At 39.1% G+C, this 22992-nt stretch overlaps 1 protein-coding gene across 1 annotated transcript in view; it reads right to left on the reverse strand.

Annotated features, from left to right (window-relative positions):
- Positions 1 to 486: 486 nt before the first annotated feature.
- The window catches only part of PINX1 (PIN2 (TERF1) interacting telomerase inhibitor 1), an 87718-nt gene continuing 65212 nt past the window's right edge, over positions 487 to 22992 (reverse strand). Inside the window, exon 7 of the mRNA XM_042935006.1 lies at positions 487 to 1178. Within this exon, the coding sequence (XP_042790940.1) occupies positions 711 to 1178 (468 nt within the window). The 3' untranslated portion in view covers positions 487 to 710. The remainder of the gene's footprint in view (positions 1179 to 22992) is intronic.

Below are 22992 nucleotides of genomic sequence, written 5' to 3' on the forward strand. Positions count from 1 at the left end.
CCCAAGCATGACCACATGGAAATAGATCTGATGGCCCACACTGGGTGAGGAATGGCTGAGGGGCATCTGAGAGAACTGGAAGGTTACACTATCCTTAGAGTCTCAGTTCACTTCCTAAACTCTGACGTTCTGGGGAGAAGACCTCAGAACACATGGCCATCATCGCTCAGTGGAAGAGAGGGTATTAAAACAATTTCCCCATCAAAACCAAACTAAACCCAACAACGCTCTGATTTGGGAATGTAATCACATAATACCTGCTTGGCAAAAACGTATGGTTGGCTATAGAACAAAAAGAAGTATCTGAATTTAAACTATTGCCTCTTAATCCTTTAATTAGACTAAATCCTTGAGAAGGAAGCAAAATTCATTGTTACTGAAGGAAATCAAGAGCAAATACAGACTGTGACATACCTACATACACATGTGCACACACACATAACTATGTGTTCAAATAAATATGAATAAACACTCATGCTGAAGGGCTCACAGTCTAAAAAGAAATTTATTTGTTTATGAGAGCCATGATTTGGAACATTAGAAAGTTCTCTGGATAAACGCTGGGAAAAACGTGGTGAGAGGGTGAGACTCAGCAACCCCTGGGCATGTCAAAGCCCTCTTGGGTGAACTCTGTTCTGACTTCAGGCCAAAGGTGTTTGCTCGTGGTGCCCTGACATCTGAGTGGCTGGAAGGTCCTGGCTCTGGAGAACTTATTTGGGACCTTTCTTCTTCTTCTTTTTCACTGGTATTTCATCTAATATAGCATCCACTGCTACCTCAACTTGCTTTTGTAGCTTTTTCTTTTGTTTCCTTTTTTTGGGCTTTGGGGCCATGTCCTGGTCGTCAGGCGGCCACACACAATCCTCTCCATCCTCAGCAGAAACACCAGAATTCTCGTCCCAACAAGGGTCTCTGAGCTGCCATTCAACTTGGTCTCTCTTCTTCTTGGCCTTGGGTTCGGTGTAATTCTCCACATTTTTATCTTTTGCCTCCTTCTTTCTTTTCTTTCCCCTTTTTCTTTCCATTTGGGTCTCTGTGAGGTCAGGCCCTGCAGCTATGACCTGTGGCTTATTCTTTAGCTCTGCCATCCGCTTGGCAAAGTACTCCTGGATGGTGAAGGCACTGGTTGTTGTAGTGGAGGGTGCATTCCCATCTGGAGTGGCAGGGCTGGAATCATCCTAAGGTGGGGAAAAAAGTTAAAATCAGTTAGGCATCAGCTGGTTACTCCTCACAGCATCCTGGGGGCCTGCACATGGAGCTACTCTCACTCACCAGTAGACCAGGCTGAGTGCCTGGCTTCCCCCTCATCTCTTTCTCTCCCCATTGGTAGGGCTGAACTGCAAAGCACAGAACGAGGCGGCCAGACACTGGTTGAAAGCTGTATTCGACCAGACAGAAGCTAACTTCATATGTTAGCTTCCTAAGTCACCTACCTGGAATTCTGAGTAAACAGCTCCTTAGCAACAATGTTATAAATGATGACTAACCAGAGTCTCCCTTAAAAACATGGACACTGAAGTCCTCTAGCTTTGTGATTTTGTTGGACACCTATTTCAGCTCTGTTATCAATTAGACAAGTCTCTGTGCATTAGACCTAGAAACACAGATGACACATGCCTAGGTTAACCCTTCCTATAACAGGAGCCCAACACCAACTGGAAGCTGGTGTGTCAGGAACACCTGTCTCCTCTGAAGGCAGAGGGTGGCCCTCCAGGAGAGGACACACGGTGACTGGAAGTGAAGGTGTTCCTTCCTCTTCTCAGAAATAACAGGTTAGCATGAGGAGTCGTCTTTCCCTCGGCTGGGGGCGGAGAGAAGGGAGATGACCCCATCCCTACCCTGACATGGATTAGATACTCATGGGTGTGTTAGTCTTTTTTCCAAATGTGAAGAATTTACTCACTCATAACAGCTGGGATTAAGTGGGGTTTATATTTTAATTTTAAATAAATACATTCAGCTGTAAGGCTTTAGAAGTGAGAAAATTCCTAATAGGCTAGAATAAAAAATGAAATGTTGGTATCACCATATGGGTTGTGGCTGGCAGCAAGGCAATGAAAACATGTGAGAGGAAAGAAAGTACCTACAAGATAAAGAATATAAGGACTATGCTTTAAGTCATGTCAATATCTAGAACTGTGCCCACAGAAAATTTTAAAGTAATCAAGCCATTAAATAATAATGCTAAACTTAGGTTTCCATAATTACCTGGCTTCTTCCTTCATATTTACTTATTTTCACAGGAAGAGACTGGTTGTCTGACCCTTTCATGTTGGAAGGGTGGGTAAACGGTTTTCTGAATAAATCAGTTTCCAAACTAGCATTTTACAAATTATTCTGAACTTGGCAGGCAAAGTTCTGCCCGTGCAGCGAACTTTATCACAAACCAACACATATAAACGGACTATGCATTTTCTTGATACAGAACTCAAAAACCAGCTCAGTGGAATTAACGTAGCATCCTTTTTGAAATTCCAGCAGAATTAATATTCCATCAACGAACAATTGGGCTTTGAGTGTCCACTGCCCCAGGGAGCTCTCCAAAGGGTATCTCACTTTGTATCACAACGTATCCAATCAACACACACCTTATTTTACTCAAGACCCAAAACACAAAATCGTGTGGCCGATTTTAAAATTTTGAAATGTAAAATGCAGAACATATAGAATAAACCAACTAAGCCTTGGGAAGAAGTTCAAATGTTACCTATCAGCATTCAATTCTGGCTGCAATCCCATTGGGTAATTGTGCAAAAAAATTAAAAATAGCTGCCCCAGGAGAAAAACACAAGGTCATTTGTCTTTTTATTTCTTAAATGTTGAAAAAGCTGAAGTTCTGCACAGCAGAACAAAAAGTCTTCTCAAGGTCTCCTGGTGTTAGCTAATCCGGGTTTAATGGACAAGAACGGTCTTGCCTTCCATTTAAGGGCACACAACCACACCCAGACAGTAGATAGTCTGTGAAGGTGGCCCGTTTATGTAAAACAGATCTCATTTAGTTTCATGGCATTAAAAGGAGTTTATCTTATGTGGGCCAACTCTTCTGTGTCTGAGGAACTCAAATTTAAATTATATCTTATGGCTCCTTACCTTGCTCACCTATTTATTACCTCCTGAATTCCTGCTGTTAACAGTTAAATCACAGAACTAGCTGCTGGTATTAATCACACTTTTAACTAATAGGAAATATAAGACTATTTTTGAGTCACTTGTTGAATTCAGCAGGGCTTTCTAATCCCAGAAAATAACTATGCTCATAATTAACTCCTTATGGTGATAAGGATTTTAATAACCATGGGCTACTGCACACCAAGCTTAGCAGGGCATGGAGACAAGCAAGAGGTGCCAGCACCCAAATCCGATTTATCTCAAAGAAAGTGTAGGCAAAACAAAGACTTGATGAAGGGAGCCATTTAAGGCCAAGGGCAGCCACCCTCCCACACTACAGGAATGTATCTGTTTTAAAAACCATGGTAACAGCAGGAATCAGTTGCAGATCTGAATTCCTGTAGGAGCAGTGCCCAGGATTCACACTTCATAAGTCCATATTTTATGATTTTATAAATTATAAACCTAGTTTTACTAGAGTGATTGTAATCCCAGTTTCTACATTCTTGTCCGTGAATATGAAAAATGTACAGCTTTTCAAGAAAACAAGGACTTTTCATATTTCGTCTCTACTTCAAAGTAAGCACCGAAAAAAGCAAGAGTTACTTTCTAGTTGTTTGAAATACAAACAACTTGCACCTTTCCACATTTCCATTAAACACACAATACAACCTCAAAAAAAAAAAAAAATCTGTAATACCAAATGTCACTTTAACTACTTTGTAAACTTTGAGAGTGCACCAGTTTGCTAACAATGTTCTAAAAACAAGTAAAATAAATTTACAAATAGGTTGAAAACTTCCAGTTCCATATTAAACACTACCAAAGGAGATATGGTTAGTCACCTTAGTAAACATTTGATTCAAGCTTAGGGATTCAGAAACTTTTTTGTTTTTTTTAAAATTCTAATTCTTTCTGTTAACTAATGGAGGTCCTCAGGTAAATCCCATAACCTCTCTAGGCTTCAATTACCTATTATCAAGCCAAAGAAGTAGGTCAAACAAAGTAACTTCATCTTTTTTTTTTTTAAGGTTTACTTTTCAGCGACAGAGAGAGACAGAGTGTGAGCGGGGGAGGGGCAGAGAGAGAGGGAGACAGAGAATCCAAAGCAGGCCCCAGGCTCTGAGCTGTCAGCACAGAGCCAGACAGGGGGCTCGAACTCATGGACCGTGAGATCATGACCTCAGCTGAAGTCGGATGCTTAACTGACTGAGCCACCCAGGCGCCCCAAAATGAGGTAACTTCTAAGGTCCCCTGAAGGCCTAAAATTTCCTGATCTCTGAAGAGACACTTGTGGCTGGCCACTTCTCTATGATATAAGAGAGAAGATTCAATGAGACAGTATACAAGCAGGCAGATCAACTCTGTTCATTGAAAACTACCACCCCACTGCTAAGCCAAGCAGTGAGACCAATCTACCTACAGTCTACCTGTGGAAACTTTTTTATACCACTTGTAAGAACGCATGTAGCAGAAGAGCAGATCCAGTAAGACCATTCAGAAGAGGTGAAAGAGCCAAATACTGTTTTGTACTGAACAGCTGTTTAGAATTTGCTTAAAAGAACGGACACTATATAGAGGCTAAAATCAATAAAAACAAAAAAAACTGGAGGATGCATCTATTTTACACCTACATCCTAGAAATCATCCCAAATTCAAAGGAAGGTAGTAAAAATCTAAAACTTTAAAAAATAATAAACTCTCATTTTGTACTTAACAATTTTGAAGGTTCTCTTTTTCTAGACCTTGGCTTGAAAATCTCCACTGATCTTTCACATACCCTAACCTTGTGTTCTCCAAAGGCACAGCAAGGGAAATGCTAATGATTTTACCCGACTAGAATAAAAAATGTGGTGGGCTTCTGTAATGAATAACCTGGCAACCTCTCCCTTGGCTTTTATGCCTCCACAATCTAGGATTCTTTAAGTCCCGGCTTGAGAACGGCATGTGCAAGAAGAAATGCGGGCTTTCGCTGGGGTCCAGTGACGCATGCAGGTGGGAGAGTCGTATGTGTTGGAGCTGGGCTCTGACATGGGCACCCCTAGCCTTTGTGCCGACCATGACCGGTCAGTTCACAAGACTCCACACTCAGCCAGGGCAGGCACGTGTCCAATGTAGCTGTGAATGCCCAGGACTTAAGATGAATAAGCTTTTCAAAGAAAGAGGTCCGTGAATGAGGAGGGGAAATGGTAATGGAATTAATAAAACAGTTTAAAACACCTCTTCCTAAATCTGTAATCTACCCACTGTCCTACCTTCTTTTTTTGTCAATCAGAAAGGCCCAAAGTACATTTAGAGACTTTAAATATTTTTGATGTATTTTAGAAACTACTCTTGTGTTGCTCTAAAAACTGTTTCATGAGTTAATACTGTCTGTTCCCAGAAAGCCTCAGTGTTCTCCTTTCTTTCAGAGCATAGAAGAGTATGTGTTGAAAAAACATTTGATAATCAGTCCTCCCAAATGATAGCTAGGGACTTAATTTCTACCCAATTAATACTCTGTGGGTGAGAACTCAGGAGGAACTGTTTCTCACTTCACAGAACCTCAATGGGTTCAAGCTAGAAAAACCGTGTGGGAACACTCCATGCAATCGCATACGGCAACTTTCCCCAAAGTGGCCATACCTGGGGGTACTGAAGGAAGCAGCTATCATTTCTTGGATGCCTTCAACATGCCAGTCACTTATTATCATAAGTCATCTCATGTGACCCTCAAAGCAACCCGAGGAGAGGCATTCTCTCTATTTTACAGAGACAGAAATGGACACTCAAAACACTTAACTGTGCAGTAGATCTTGTGGCAGGAACTGGCAGCAGGGGGATTCAGCCCCAAGACTGCCAGACACAAAGCCCTTTCTCTTTCCACTTGGCATCCTAACTTTTAGCCTGTCACACAGACTCACTTGTCACTGTTTCTCTCCTTCAGAAATCATCCTAAAACTGAAATATATGTTCGTTGGTCATATAACCCATGGACTCACCTTTGATGAGGGCAGAAATTAACTGATGCAAAGCTTCAGTGTAGAAAAAATGTCACCAGAAATAGATACTACTTTCGAAACAGAACAAAGACTCTTGTCTAGTTTGCAATTTATAAAAATAAAAAATAGCCCAAAGCCAGGTTTAAGAGTTTTTTAATTAGTCACATTAGCATGTAAATTCACTTAGCAAAGTGTGAGTGTTTTGAAGCAGGAAGTAAAAGCCAAGTCCAACCTTCCACCTAAGGCAAGACTCCCTCCTGGACAAATGTCTTACAACCTCCACCTGGACACTTTGAATGCAGACAGCGATCACTTGGTGAGGTAGGCGGCCCCTCCTACTGTTGACTTGCTTTGTCTGTTTTCTCTCAGCAACATTTAGATCAAGTGGTTCAAGACTGCATACTGTGTGCCAATTACACCGAATTACCAGTTCCCAATTACCACTGGCAGTTCCGAACAAAACAGTTTTTGTTTTGGCGGTTCCAAATTACCACTGGGATTAGGGATGGTGGGGCAGAATGGATGCAAAGGAAACAAGACCTTGCAGAGGGAGATCCTGAAGACACCAATTATAATATAACGCAACCATCTCAGGTGCCTGGAAGATGCCCCAAGCTATGCATGTCAACTTTTCTCAAATGTCTACAGAATTATGAGTTTGTTCTTTGTTTCTCTTAAGTATTTCTCTCTAGAGGCTCTGCAGCTTAATGAGCTATGTGCTCAAGCACTTCTGGGTTCACAATCTGTGCCTTTCAAACATGTGTACTAAACTGGATTAACAGCAGAATGCGCAAATAAAGAGTATTCTCTTTATTGCTCTCAGAAGAATGTTGTTAGTATCTTGCAGGGCAGGAAAACAAAGCATTCTGGGTTGAAGATTCAGTTAGGTGTTTGGGGCAAATATAAACTCTTAACTCATGGTAGCAGACTAGTCCAGGGGTGAGGTTTCAAAGGCAAAAGGCTTTCAGCTCACCAGCCTTTCTCATATGTCACTGCTGATCTTAAGTGATAAGATGTCTGAAGCCTTTTGATTTCCACGTTAAAACATAGAGAACATGCTGCAACAGTAATCCTTCAATGAACTTTCCTCGTTGAAAGAAAAAGTAGACATCCAGAGCTCAAGAGTAATGGATTTAGCCACTGGAGTTATTAGCTCTGATAGCTATTGCCTGTGATGAACTCATGTTCACTTTCAGTCTCATCTGTCTGTCCTCAGCTTGTGTTGGATTAGTCTGTGAAAAGTTAAGAAAGCTTGGCAAGTGAGTGGTTTGAAAGAACATTTTGTATCTTTTCCAAGTTTTTCACCAGGACAGTTCTGACAAACACAAATTACGTCTTGATCTACTCTTGGGTTGTCGAAATTGCATCCATTCATTTTGGACAGATATAAATTCATGAAGTGGTTTCATCACTTGTCAAGATGAAAGTCCTGCCAGAATGTGTATGCACTAAACCCTCTGCCAATGGAGGGGGCAGGGTGGGCTGATGCAGTCACTCGGTATGTGGGCCGATGATGTTCTCGCAGATTTTTTACACATAGGTGCACCACCTTCTTCTTCTTCTTTTTTAAGTTTATTTATTTATTTTGAGAGAGAGAGAGAGGCAGAGACAGAGAAAGAGAGTGGAGGAAGGCCAGAAAGAGAGGGAGAGGGAGAATCCCAAGCAGGCTCTGCACTGTCAGCAAGGAGCCTGATGTGGTGCTCGAACACGCAAACTGTGAGATCATGACCTGAGCTGGAACCAAGAGTCGGACGCTTAGCCGACCAAGCCACCCGGGCACCCAGGTGCATCACCTTCTTGAAGACCAAGTGCAAAACTGCCTCTTTCAACAAGCCTGATCCCTTGATCCCTTGTGGAACATCCTGTCTTGTTTACTGTCTGTGACTAGCAATTATTATTAATGACTTCTGTTTTCTGATTTTGTGTATTTGCTTTGTAAGCATCTTCCCAAGGAAATGTTAAGTTCCTTGAAGGCAAAGACCATTATTATTTCATTTATATTCAGCACACATATTCTCTAATAAGGAACAACTGCATGGTGAGTGCTCAAGGAAAGCACACAAAACACCAGCCTACAAGGCTTGAAAGATACCCCCACTGCCACCCACTGAGCCATAAGCTTTGTATTTGTTGGTACCGATATGTCTGCATGCCAAGCAGGTCTAATGACTAGAAGGTGCTTGGAAGAGTAGGAAGGAGACAGTTAGCATTTTGCAGTGTATATTCTTTCCATCCAGATGAAACCATTCCCTTCTCATCAGATGCCACCAGGCCTCCTGGTGCATACTGCTTCTCTAACTACTGCAAGGTATAGTGAGTGCCTTTCAGAGTGATCAGCCAATTACTTCCTGTGGCCCTTAGTGCTGTGGAGGAGCTCGGTCAACCAATCCACACACTTCTCTGGTCTATTACTACACGTTTCCATAGTCACCTCCCAGTTGGAAAAGAAAAAAATAGGTCCTATTGTATGAGAACCGTCACATGCACTCTGTGCACTGGGTGAACACAGCAACAAAACCACATGCATGGGCTGAACTGTTTTTGTAAAAGAAAAAGTTGGACAGCAAGAAAGTTCTAGGGCATATCAGAGGCAAAGGTAGGGGCTTATTTTGAGAAGACAAATAGCTGGATGAAAGTTACACTAGAAGCCCCTGGTAGCAAGCTGTTACGGTACAGGTATGTTGTATCTTGAGCAGAAAATACAACCTGGGAAAGCCTCTGATTCTAGGGAGTCAACTAAATGGGTCTGTCTCTAAAGGGTAAGCTAAGCAGTGGTCCATACCGTTAGATAGAAAGCAAGAAGTGTGCCACCACACTGGCATTTCTTTTGCTTTCTAGGTACCTTTTTGGTTTCCGTATAATTGGAAACATTCAGTGTTTTACTGACAAAGAGCTGTCTGCACTCACAAAAGGTTTATTGAAGTGTGAAATTCTGTGTTTTTTGTGTTTTTTTTTTTTTTTTCAAGATCTCCATCACTCACTCTGGAGTTAGGCTAAACATACCAAGTCTCAGCTGTAACCAGTCTTAGGGAATCTGCCTGGGAAACACAATTGTTTTTAGTATTAGAAAGCATCACAAGGGTTAAAAACAAATGTAAAACTCCACCTGATTGAACAGAAGTTTTGATTAAAAGTTGGGGTAAAAATAAAAAATATAATGGGGCACTTGGGTGGCTCAATTGGTTGAGTGTCTGACTCTTGATTTCGGCTCTGGTCATGATCTCAGGGTCATGGGATTGAGCCTCATGTTGGGCTCTGTGCTGTCAAGCCTGCTTGAGATTTCCTCTCTCTCTCCTTCTGCCCCTCTACCTTGCTCGTGTTCTCTCTCTCTCTCTCTCGGGGTGGAGAGGAGGTTTTTATATTTTATTTTTTAAATTTATTTTTGAGAGAGACAACATGAGTGGGGGAGGGGCGGGGGAGGAGAGGGACAGAGAAAGAAAATCCCAAGCAGACTCCATACTGTCAGCACAGAGCCCAAAGTAGAGCTCGAACTCACGAACCATGAGATCATGATCTGAGCTGAAATCTATAGAGTCAGATGCTTAACCGACTGAGCCACCCAGATGCTCCAGTTTTTACATTTTAAATTGGGGGGAAAATCAAAAGAATATGTCATGACATGTAAAAATTATGTGAATTTCAAATATCACTGTCTATAAATAAAGTTTTGAATTTCATCAGTAAAAAATCTGTAGAAGTGTGTTCTCTAGTATATAAATAAACATAGATGCTAAGTAAATATGTGCTGAACAAATAAATGAATACATTTATCATAAAATATGATCTGCTGTTTGGAAATGTTGGATGCTTTTGAAGTATACACACACACATACACATACAGACTCATATACATACACATATATATGGAACTGGGGGGCTTTGGATTTGATGGGAGTTTTCAATCTCTTGTCTCCTGCTAACTTCCTGAATTAATGCTAGTGGATGGTGAAGGGGTTGCTAACTGCTGTCTGACTTCAAGTAGCAAAGGATGGTAGACAAGGAGAAAGTCTGGTGATGAAGTGACCAGATATCAAAGAGAACTTCCAACACCCTATAAGCCTATAGATAACTTTCTAATAATTAGGATCAGAACTTTGCTTGGAATTTACAAATTCCAACAAACAAACTGGACATCTCAGAGAAGATAATGGGGAACTGGAGGGGACAAAATATCTCACTCTGTACTGGACAACTGTAGAGCAATACAAAGAATGCCAAATTCCTCATATGAAGGCCAATGCTAACAAAGCTGTTCATTTTTTTTTTTTTTTTCCAGTTGCCTTGTCAGCTACTCAAATTACCATTCATTAAGAAAAGCCAACATAAACATGTTTTAAAAGGATGGTTCTCTATGGCAACAACTTCTCAAGTAACTGACATCAAAACTATTGACAAGAGTCATACAGCCTCTGGGGAAAAAGAGGGGAAAGAAAAAAGGAGCAGGTTTCCTGCCTCCCTGAAAGGTCCTAAGGCTTGGAAAGTTGCAGTGACTCATGTGACAACATTTCACAACATACTGGCCCTTATAAGATAAACGAGGCTCCTCCAAAGCTAGAAATGATCAATGTGACATAAGCACCAACTTCTTTGAATGAAATCTAAAAATAATACAAATTGACTACATTTTATAATTCTAGGTCAACTGGTTCTCTTCGTTGCTCCCTGGAGGCAGGACAAATAGTTTTATCCACAGTTGAAGGCTAGTATCTGAATCTCAAAGAACAGAAGCAGAGGCTAACAGAGGATGTCTCTTCCATCTTTACTCCACACAAGACTTCAAAGTTGCTAAGGAATCATGAAAACTCAAATTTAGGCCCCTTATTATAGAAAGAATAGCATTTTTTGAAGAATTCAGAGAACCTAGTATTTTGAAACTAGGATTAGAACAGAAATAGTTATCTGGAATACTCAAGATTATTTTAAAGAGAGAGGTATATTAATTTAGGTAAGTGAAATCATTTAAAAAAAAAAAAAGCCCTGGGGCGCCTGGGTGGCTCGGTCATTTGGGCGTCTGACTTCAGCTCAGGTCATGATCTCATAGTCCGTGAGTTCGAGTCCCACATCAGGCTCTGTGCTGACAGCTCAGAGCCTGGAGCCTGCTTTGGATTCTGTGTCTCCCTCTCTCTCTGCCCCTCCCCTGCTCATGCTCTGTCTCTCTCTCTCTCAAAAATAAATAAAACATTAAAAAAATAATTAAAAATAAAAAAAAAGCCCCTTCTTCAATTCTTGCATATTATATAAGATTAATCTTTATATATATATTTTTAATGTTTATTTATTCTCGAGAGAGAGACAGACGAGACAGAGTGTGAGCAGGGGAGGGTCAGAGAGAGAGGGAGACAGAATCTGAAGCAGGCTCCAGGCTCTGAGCCATCAGCTCAGAGTCTGACGTGGGGCTTGAACTCACACACTGTGAGGTCATGACCTGAGCCAAAGTCAGCCGCTTAACTGACTGAGCCACCCAGGTGCCTCTATATACTCTTTTTAATTGACCAGAAATCAAAATAACAATGAAAAACATTTAAAAATACTTTTTAGGAGTAAATTTGGTTGGGCAAAATAATTCTGTGTTTAAAGGATATTTAAGTTAGTAAGAGTACATTAAATAAAATTCTGAACTCACTGAGTCATGTAATAAAAGTAAATTACACAAGAGTAAGATCTTAAAAAGGCTCAGGTCCAAACATTTGGTCCATCCAATCCCACATGAACATTCATTCACCAGGCACCTACTATTTACCTGACTGGGACTGGTCCCTTAGGGACTGCCCCTTTAAGGAGGTCCCTTAGGAGCTCCTGTTCTAAGGGAGACAGACTATAAAATAATAATAATAATAATAATAATAATAATAATAATAATACTGGTAATAATAATAATAATAATACCTGAATAGATCTCATGTAAGTAATCTTATCACAATAACAATGAAAATTAAAATTAAAAAATACATTGGGAGAATTTATTTTTAGAATAAAGAGAAACTAAATGGTAAGAAAACCAACTATGAAACTCGGTTCAACAAACCCATAGCCAATTAAATTGAGATCATAATTCTAAAGAGCTCATAAAAAAACATTACTATTAAAAATATAATCCTCATATATTATTATACATATTAAATACACAATCTCTTAGTTTTATACAAGTTATAATAATTTTTACTTGATAAAGAAAAATGATACTATATTAAAAGTTTAAGCAAAAAGAACAAGTAAAGCTGCCTTCCTACCTGCTCAGAATCCAGAAAGGTTCTGTAAAGACCTGCTTCTTGTTTGCGGCCCCTAACTGGCTTCATCTCTCTAGAAAGTCAATGCTCTATATCACAATGCTTCTCAGACTATCGGGGTTCGTGAAGGGCCATTTATTTTTCTTTTTAAAATCTCCAATCCATTGTGGACCAAGATTTTTGCAACATACTAAGTAAAATAAAATAAAATAGTATGAAATACTAGGAAAGTGACATTCTAAAAAGACATAAAAAACCCAAATTCCAATTTATAGAAGTTAATATCAAGGAATATAAAAGTTCCTAAATGTTTACTCTAATTTCTGTCCCTGTCCTGGGCTGGTCTGTGGACCATCCTTTGAGTGGTGGTTGTATACAGTATTAGCTACCAAAGGAACAAAAATAAAGGTGCTGAATTCAATGTAGTACAAGTGGCAATCACCTGAGTGTCAAAAAAACCTGACTCACATCTGACAGAATATGTGATCTTGGACAAGTTATTGGCCTTTCTGGGCCTCAAAGTGAACTTTGTGCAAAGCAAGGAAGTAGGGCTACTCAATGACTTTTCTCAAACACGGTTTTGCTCTGTGTGACACTCTTTAAATGCAATCTTAAACAGGGGCCAATATGTAACGCATCAGAACTGTGGTGGAGGTGGGGTTAGGTGGACCCAAAGCTCATGTCCTAAACCTACTCTGCCCTTGTAAGGCCCCTGAGGCGTCTCTGAGGAACTCCTAGAGCTCTATGAATAAAGGTGCAAAAATGGCAGCTATGTTTTTTAAGGTCCATTACAATTCTAACATTGTAATGTGTAGTCTTGATAATTTCACAGCACTCAGAGTCAGGAGACGAAGAAGCTTTCAAGAATAAAATCAGGCTTCTCTCTCTCTCTGTGTCTCTCTCTCAAAAATAAATAAACATTAAAAAAAGGGGCAGGGGGGACGTTGTCTGGATGGCTTAGTTGGATAAGCGTCCGACTCTTGATTTCGGCTCTGGTGATGATCTCACAGTTTGTGGGATCAAGACCTGCGTGGGGCTCTGCGCTGATAGCGTGAGGCCTGCTTGAGATTCTTTGTCTCTCAAAAATAAATAAATAAACAAACAAACATTAAAAAAAGGAATAAAATCAGGCTTCTGCTATTATATAATATGCACAATTCTTAAAGTGGTCATTCGCTTTTAAAATTTCAACAATTAGCTGTCTATCAGAACTGTCCAGTGACCAATTTCTTTCAAAAATGGTAACAAGGTATCAAGCCTGGTCTCCTCAATACTGTAAAGTCTTACATTGCAAAGCAGGTCCTCTCCTCTCTGAGGACCCGATGATTCAGAATGTTGTCAAGGTTGGCTGACTCTTCTGACTTTATGTGGTTTAGCTCCAAAGAAGGCCCAGAGGGGATGGTAATGCTCAGAACCCCATCACCGGTGTCCCTTCAGACTATAGCAAGAGAAGCAAAGCATAGCTTGCTCACCAGTCAAGGCCGCACTCTAACCCAAAGGAAAGTTGCTCTTCATCCTATTTTCATAACATCACAGCATGAAAATCTGGGAGAGAATGTTATTTCTGTTTTCCTGGCAGGACAGAAGGATAGAAGGAAAAATGAGCCAATATTTCACTCTTCTCTTCCAACACTGGGCCATCTGTGTGTCAATTTCTTATTATCACAAAGGCTCTCAAAACCTTGCGCTTGATCTGTCAACAAACAAAAAGCCAAATCTAATCCACTCAGTACAAACCTACGCCCTGGCAAAAGTCTAACCAAACAAAACAGTCCAATGACTTACAACTCTTGGGTTGTTTTGGTAGTCCTTCCCTTCACTCCCCCACTTCTTCTTCTTCTTGTTTAATGAATGTCTTCTTATAAATTAGTTTGTTAACTATTAACTGATATACATTTTTACTGGTACTAAAACAACTTTCAAAAAAGCAATGACCCACTTTCTCCTTTCTGGCTCTTATAGAAAGTAGAGGCAGGCCCCCAAGCCCTGTTTGAAGTCCTTGCTGCCAGGAGATGGTCGGTTTATGTCTCTTGTCCTAGGACAGGAAAAGGATGCACTCTCAGCACTGTGTGCTAGGGAGAGATAAGGCCAGAGATTTCTGTCCTCAGCACCTTATCAGCTTTTCCTGCTACTTTCCAGAGCAGACAGCATCATGACTGGCAATAAACTAAACTAGTCTAAGGGGGGCTGGGTGTGTGAGCAGCTTGAGATTGGAAGGAGTGAGGTAGGAAGGGGTACAGAATGAAGAGATGAGGTTTTTAATATATCCTAAAATGGTGTGGCCCAAATAAAACTGCCCCCCTGCTTTTACTAAACACACACGTTTTACATCTTTTTTTGCTAAAACTGCAGTAACAGGAATAAAAGTTTTTGTAAGAACTTCCTTTCTGGTCGGAATGCACCACCACTTTCCTTGCTTTGGGCCCTGCCCCTAACTGCCTTGTGCTACTGGCTCCTGGGCACGTAGCACGGGACCCATCTGCTGTCTATGCTCTGACAGGGGCCTGTAAACCATAGGCTGTAGACAGAAGGCTTTCTATGGGCACACATGCCTCATTTAGACAACCAGTGTTTTCTGGGGCCAATTCCATTTCCATATTGCAAAGGAACAAGCAAGGCTATGAGACAGTCCTCCAAATATACAAGGATGTCATTGGTGACCTCTTTCATTCTGTAAAAAATGACACCTCTGAATCCAAGGATTCTATGCTTCTTCAGAAATCCTGGTCTTTTTTGGGCTGGGAAACAAAGATAGCTGCTGGAGCAGAATCTAGACCAAGTAGGAAAATTTAAAATTAGTTATGGCCTCGTTATTTCTAATTTAAAAATTTAGCAGTCTTCTTTTTAAACCTTTTACCACGAAAATTGTCAAACACAGAAAAGCAGAGAAAATAGTAAAACGAACCCAATACCCATTACCCAGCTTTAACAATTATCAACACATAACCATTACCAACTCTACTCCCATTAATTCAAAGCAAATCAAAGATATCATATACTTTCATCTATAAATGTTTTAGTGTGTCTCTCTAAAAGATAACAGCTCTAAAAAAAATCCCTAACTTTAATATGATCACATAAAAAGATTAATAGAAAATTCTTTAATATCACTAAATATTTAGTCTGTGTTCACAATGTTTTTATTGTCTTTTAAGTTATTTCTTACTACAGTTCATTTGAATCAGCTTCCAAATAAGGTCCATATACTGTGATTAGCTGATATGTCTCGTCTTTTAGGCTATTGGTTCTCATTCCCTCATTTGTTTTTGCAACTTCCTATTGATGACACCAAGGTATCTGTGCTATAAAGTTCTCCCAGAATCTGAATTTTGCTGAATTGATCCCTGTGGTATGGTATGGGTTAGCACATTCCTCTGTCTAATGCATGTCCTGTAGAGTTAAATCTAGAGACAGCTTTATTTTCTAACGTAGCACTTCTCCAATATGGCATGCTCCTTTATGAAAAACTGGGATGGATTCATGGTTAAGTGAACTTGTGAAGCAAACTTATGCTATTCTTCCCTTTGATTCATAAAGCACTCTATCATCTGATATACCCAGTAGCTGTTAAACTTCAGAACTTCCCAAACTATTTCACACTGGAACCCTTTTTGGTATAAAATCCATCAACAACCCGCGGAATTAGTGTTCTGCTGAACCTGCTTTAAGGTTTATTCGCATAGACACCCTATGATCTGGATAAGACGAGTTCTCCTGATTAAATCCTATAGCTTAATCTTTCATTTACCTTGTTCTGTCTAAGGGGGTGGGCTTTCTACCAATGAACCACACATTTTATGCAAAACTGGCAGACACCTATTAGGGAAGTGAAAAGACGACCAGACAAATATTCCATTATGAACAACCAGCTTGCCAGGTGGCCTTGGCAGAAGAGGCTAGCTCTTCCCTAGATATCCCATTATTAAAATGGGAATATCCATTCCCAGGCTTAGTTAGAAATATAATTCTTTCATCTTGGAATGGGAGATGGCAGAGAAATAACATGTCCTAAATCACACAAGTATGTGTGGGTCAAATTTTAAAATGGCATGTAATCTAATCACATTTTGTTTTCAGGATTATGTAAGAGCTATATATTCTGACCAGTGGGATAACCAGAGTGAAGAAAGATCTTAGGACCAGGTTCCATTTAAAAGTCTGCGTAAAGTTCAAACTACAGAATTGTAAATAATTTCTAATATGATCAAGAGGATAAAAATGGAGAACGTAATCAAGAATCAATAAACATATAACAAAATTAAAATTTAAGAAAATCCTAAAAGTAAAATGAAACAAAAACACGTTGACTTTGCACCAGTTGTTGCACCGGTTGTTGGATACCTATGCAGAACAGAATTCCAAATAACTTTAAAACACTGTAATTTGATTGTACATACCCTAATGGGATATACCCTAAAGACAAAAAGAACTGGTAAAACAAAACAAAACAACTCCTCAAATCTACTTTTTTTTTTTTGATAATCAAGTTATTGGTGTTATTTTGTGACTATCATGTATGTAATGAGAAATAAGCAAATGAGTAAAATAACAGTTTAATGCTTTTATTTCTAGATTCCATAGATTCCAGGAATTATTAATTCTAACTTAATAATAATTCTACTTAATAATAATTCTAACTTAATAATGTTAAGTCCTGTGGTCCTGAATTTTGAATCAGTAATATGAGTAGAAACTCAATATATTTTATCATTAAAAAAAAATTATAGTTCTATCCATGTAACAAGAACTAGAATAAAGACAAACCTAATATCCATTAGCAACCCTACTGCCCAGATTGTGGTCTCTAAATATCAATTACCATCAAAAGGAACCAGGGAGAAATGGATGACTCCAAGTCTGGGGCAGCAAATGTACAAAGTTAAGTCCAGAAAATCTTTCACCAAGTAGGAAGGAATGATCAAATATCATTAAAGGGTCATGTCAAAAGAATTCAGGAACCAACTTGAAGAGGCTTCCACTAGGCAAAGATGGAAAACGTGATCATCAATAAAAATAATAAATGCAATGTACTGAAACATAACAGATATATTTCGCTCCATGAGTGATGCACAAAGGAAAACTCATTGGTCCACATTCAGAGAATGCTAGAGAACCTCCCCCATTTGGAAACTGGTAAATAAAGAAAACAAATAAAATATCTATCATTTATTTATTACCTCAGGGTAAACAGTAGTGGGTATGTGAGAATTTCTATTCTAAATTTCATTCTAAAATTGAAAAAAGAAAAAAAAAAAAAGAACGAGATTTGGAGAGAATCCACAGAATGAAAGAAACAAAACCTATATCAACCAATTGTTAGATGTGACTCTTATTTGGATCCTGAGTCAAACAAAGAGATTTAAAGAAAGACAAAATTTGTAACATTTACAAAAACTGCAACTGAACACTTATTATCGATGATAGCACACAATTATTATCAATTTTTGTAGAGTATAATAGTCGTGGAGTTACGTAAAAAAGTCCTTTAACTTTTAGACATGTATGCTGAAGTACTGAAATATTTATGATAAAATGTTATGAGTTCAGGGATTTATTTCAAAGTACCACAGCAGGCAGAGGTGTCTGGGGTATGTACCCCTCTCTATCCACCTTCACAATGTAGCCATATCAGTATGCCAGTTGTCCCCCAAAAAGGCCCTTTGCTTTTTCAAGGATGTGTGTCTTTGTGGAGATGCTCTTCTTTCCTCCTTGTGAGACCTTTCAGGCTGGCCAACTACTACCTTCTTTAATCTGTGCACGCTGAATTCATCACTACCTCACATACGTCCCCAGTCCTCTGGCAGACGACGTCCCCAGTCCTCTGGCTCACCTCTTCTCCAGTTGACTGTATACATCTTGACTTCCCAACTAGACGGTGAGTAGGGACTGTGTCTTACTCATTTAATCATTTGTCATGCAATAGTGCTACTGGGTGACAAGGACAAACATCCAAAATAGAAGAAGGAACTGGAAAAGTCTCAAGCAGGGGAAGTACATAGGAAGAAAACAATTATGATAATATTTCTTAGAAGAATGATGAAATAATGAGAGATTATTACACTGCAGGAGTCAGGACCAAGACTCTAGCCTCATGTAAAGACACCGAGTAGGCCTCAGCTTGATCCTGTAGCTTCAAAGTACAGATAAATGGAAAGCAGGCTCTGTTTATGGCTCACTCATTACTTCAACTAACTGACCTATAATTTTATCTATTAATTTTAAGAAAGTGCCAAGGTGTCATTTCTAGATCCTTATAAGGAAAAAGGAGTCTGAAATAAAATGTGACCAATGATGATAATGTGTCATGCATCATGCATAATAGAATTCCAAGGAACCAGGATCCATTAAAAACAAAGTAATATGAATGCCATGCTTTTGCTTCCCTAATAATATATTTATCATCTTAAAAGGGAGGAAAGGATGGGTTGAGCATTAAGGATAATAATCTAAAATTAAATGATTGGATTTAACTAAATTAATAGGGTCATTATTTAACTTTAAAAAGTATATCATAAGTTTTTAAAAAGATTTTCTTAGGATCACAAAGTAAACAGGCACACAATTTCCAATCTGGAACTTGAACAATTATGGAATAAGAATTAGAAAAATATCTAAAGCTAACACTCTATTTACAAGTTTCACTGATATACAGAAATAAAACTAACTTTACTGATTTCCAGAGTCTATCAACAATTTCCTATAATATAAAGCCACCTTCCTTTTAGAAAGGGTGTTGATACAAATGTTCAGATTTTACTTAAGTATTAAGTATCTCCCCCAGGTCACCTTTCCTGTTTGTAGAAACAGAAACCCCACCAAATTTAAGTTATTGAAATCAAGACATAAAATAAGTTTAGGCACTTGTGAAAAAGTAAGTGACTTGGAGTTCAGGCTAACACAATGTTTCAGTATCAGTCAAGTAAAACTTAGAGCCTCCACATGATTTTAAGAGTTGGAATGAGAATTACAGAAGGGGTCCTAGATGTCAGGGGACAGTAGTGACTGGAGGCTGGCTGTCATTACTGCTACTACTCTGTTTGAAACAACTCTCTCTGATGAAGAAAAGATAAATAAAAACCCAACCATTGTAACCTTATGCTGTTTGCAAAGTCTGAGTGCCATTAGAAGAAATAAACCTCTGGGTGAACTTCCTTGAGGCTCAGATAAGAATGAACAGAACCTTGGCAATCAGAAAGACCTACCAGTACTGTGATTTATGACACACACACAGAACTTCTAATTTAAATCTTATGGAAGAAAAAAATAATTATTTGGAAAATTCCCATAAAGTTTTAGGTTAAGGACTGAGTTTTAAACAGAATTTTTTGGTTGTTATAAAGCAGTTCCAATGGAATTACATAAGATTACAATTTAATGACTGATAAGCATCAAGAAATATGCTAAACTACACTTAGAGCTGTTAGTGAGATACTACTAATTTAGGGCTGGGTTTAAGTTTCTCACATTCTTTCTATGGAAGAACTGGCCCTATGTGTGGCCACTATGAAAAATATGGAGCATCCTCAAAAAATTAAAAATAGAACTACCATATGAGCAACTAATTAAACTTCTGGGTATTTATCTGAATAAGGAAAGACGTATGTACTCCAATGTTTATTGCAGCATTATTTTCAATAGCCAAGATACGGAAACAACCTAAGTATTCACTGATAGATTAACTGATAAGAAGATGTGGTATATGCAATGGGATACAACTTTGCTCTAAAAATGAATGAAATTGGGGCACCTGGGTGGCTCAGTCGGTGGAGCATCTGACTTCGGCTTGGGTCATGATCTTGCATTTGACAAGTTCAAGCCCCGCATTGGACTCTGTGGACTCTGTGCTGACAGCTCAGAGCCTGGAGCCTGCTTCGGATTCTGTGTCTCCCTCTCTGCCCCTCCCCCACTCATGCTCTGCCTCTCAAGGATAAATAAATGTTTAAAAAAATTAAAAATTAAAATGAATGGAAAAAAAAAAGGACTGGCCCTAGTAAATTAACAATAAGAATCCTCCTTAAAAGTTTACCTTAGAACCAAAGTCTAAAAAAAGACAAGATTATTAAGCTTGATCCAACAGTGTTTCAATGACAAATTCTCTAAATGACATGATTACAAAATAGGCTGAATTACAAAGAATTCCTATGGCCAAGGGAAATACTTCAATTACCTAAAAGAAATTCTTTCAGGTAGCTTCAAGCAATTTAATGATCTCATTTATACAAACAATTTGCTGTACTAATTACAATTAGTTCTCATCAAGTAAGTGGTTTTTTTTCCTGTGGAACACAGGCTCTTAAACTCCAAACTTCAATAAGAAATTAAAGAAAATCTTGACTGTAAATACTTTTCACAACACTGAAGAAACTAGTGTTGAAAGGTCAATTTTTAGGTACCCAATCTGGAATGTATGTTGCTTGTCTATGTACATCTACATCTATACACACACACACACCCTATATAAGGTTAGAGTAATGCCTTGTTATAAAGGAACATAAACAATGCACTGTGACTACTTCTTTCCTCCTCAGACAAGTACTGAAATTTGTTGCTAGGCACACCAAATTCCAGATGGCAGAATTAGTTACCTAAAAAGACTCTGTCTATCACTAGATTAAAGGATTTTACCTGGTTAACTCGGCAGAACTAGAACATAGTAAGTAGAAAGATAAGGCTGTCCATTTTATTGCTGAAGGTGCACAGATTCTCTGTGACATGAAATGTTCAGATTGTACTTAGGTAAAGTAGCTTCCCCAGGTCAGCATTTCTATTTATAGAAATAGAAACTCCACCAAGTTTAGATTACTGAAGTCAAAACATAAGTTTAAGCATTTGTTAAAATGCTATTTGGAGTTCATGATCCTAGTGGTTTTTTCCACATTTTCATTAACCCAAAATGCCCTGTAATGCTATACAATAATCCTCTGTCCTTTGTTTCTTTGTCAATATATCTAAAGAGTCATTGAAAGTAATTGGCCAGCTGAAGTTTCTGATGGCCAGAGAAATCTAACATTTTCTCAGTTTCTCTGTTGCTTTGTAGTAACTAACTGTGTAAATTTGTGACAGTCTGATGGAAGGGATGAATAAGTTAGGTATAATTTATCACGTGCCACCAAGGGAAGTGCCTTAAACTGCAGGTGAATTTCTCAAGGCAATTGTACCTGGTAATTAGCTGCCAAAGGCAAGTGTGAATGGTGTGGACACTTTCTGCAGTCAGTGAAAATGTGAAGAGGCCCTGATGCCACTGCTTACTCTTCTCAACTAGTCCGTTCTGTGATATCTGTTTTTCACACCAAGTAGCTCATCCATCGCTGGTAAACAGGGGACTAGTAATGGTAAAATGTGGAAGCCGTGTATTTTTCCTAGACCAGAGGAACCAGGACCGTGTGGACAGAATCACACCCCCAGAAGGCAAGAAAAACCCCAAAATCTCTCAGTTTGGCTGCTGTGCAGGCAGGATCCCTTTAGTTCTATTTTCAGAAAATTAAAATGAGCACAGGTAATGAATGTTGTGCTGCTCTCAGCTGTCAGTCCTCTCTGCGAATAGCCACCTGACCTAAGGTCACGCCCCCATTCCTGGAGAGGGAAGCTGAACCCAGTGACTGGCCAATGCAGGGCCACAAAGACCCAGCCTCTAGGGCAGCTTTGAAGAGGGCCCTGTGGAGTCAGTTGAGGACATGTGACTATATAATAGCAGGCCAACTTCTCTCTTTGCCCAATCCTGCTTCCTCTGTCTTTGCACACGCCCACCCCCAGCTAGTAATCCTGAAAACACCTCCCAATACGCTTCCTACAATGCTAAACTCGCATCCATTTTTAGAGTCTGCTTCACCCAGATCTGCAACCACACTGGCATCCAGGGCTCCTGCCCCAAAGAGCTCTCAGCTGGTAGCAGATTTCATGCCCCTGTGTTCACCTAAATGGTGGCTCACAACTCAGAGCTCCGCTTCCATCCTTAGTAACTGAGCACCAACAAGCCAATGTGTTCACTTTATTTGTTTCTGAGCATTTTTAAGATCTCCTAAGTAGTCTCCCTGGTCTGAGTGAATTACCATGAGCCAACAGCTACTGTGTGTGTGTGTGTGCATGTGTGTGTGTGTGTGTGTGTGTGTATAAGAGAGGAAAAGAGATGGTGGGGGAACAACATGTGTGTTCTTAGTTACAAAACTGCATCGATTTATTAATCTGCCTCTTACCTGTCTTTTCACATAAGCTCTATTCTTTATAATGTGGAATTTGCAAAATGTAACATTTTTCATGAACACATACCTTGTGTTATAGCAGAAATGCCTCTACTTGATATTTTTTGTATTATATTTATATTTGACATTATCTTGGAAGAGCTTACAGTACTATCTATTGTCTCTCAGATTACATTGTAAATTACATGAAGGCAGGAACCATATACCTGGTAAAGAGCCATGCAAATAAAATTAATGATAAAAGGGGGGCCAGCAGGGATGGTAATTTACGTTATAAAACGATTCAGTGTAGCATTTCTTTACAAAGTGAATGTATTAAAGGACACTCTAAAGATAAAAACAACATCCAGAATATGGAAAATTCTGTAAGACAAGGACCCAAAGTATCTTCAAAAATAAACTGCAAGGAAAAAAGAAGAAATGAAAACCTATAGGTTAAGAGTAAAAAACATTATCAATCTCTTTGTGTTTCATATC

This window comes from Panthera leo, chromosome B1 (assembly GCF_018350215.1).
Source record: "Panthera leo isolate Ple1 chromosome B1, P.leo_Ple1_pat1.1, whole genome shotgun sequence".
Lineage (NCBI taxonomy): Eukaryota > Metazoa > Chordata > Mammalia > Carnivora > Felidae > Panthera > Panthera leo.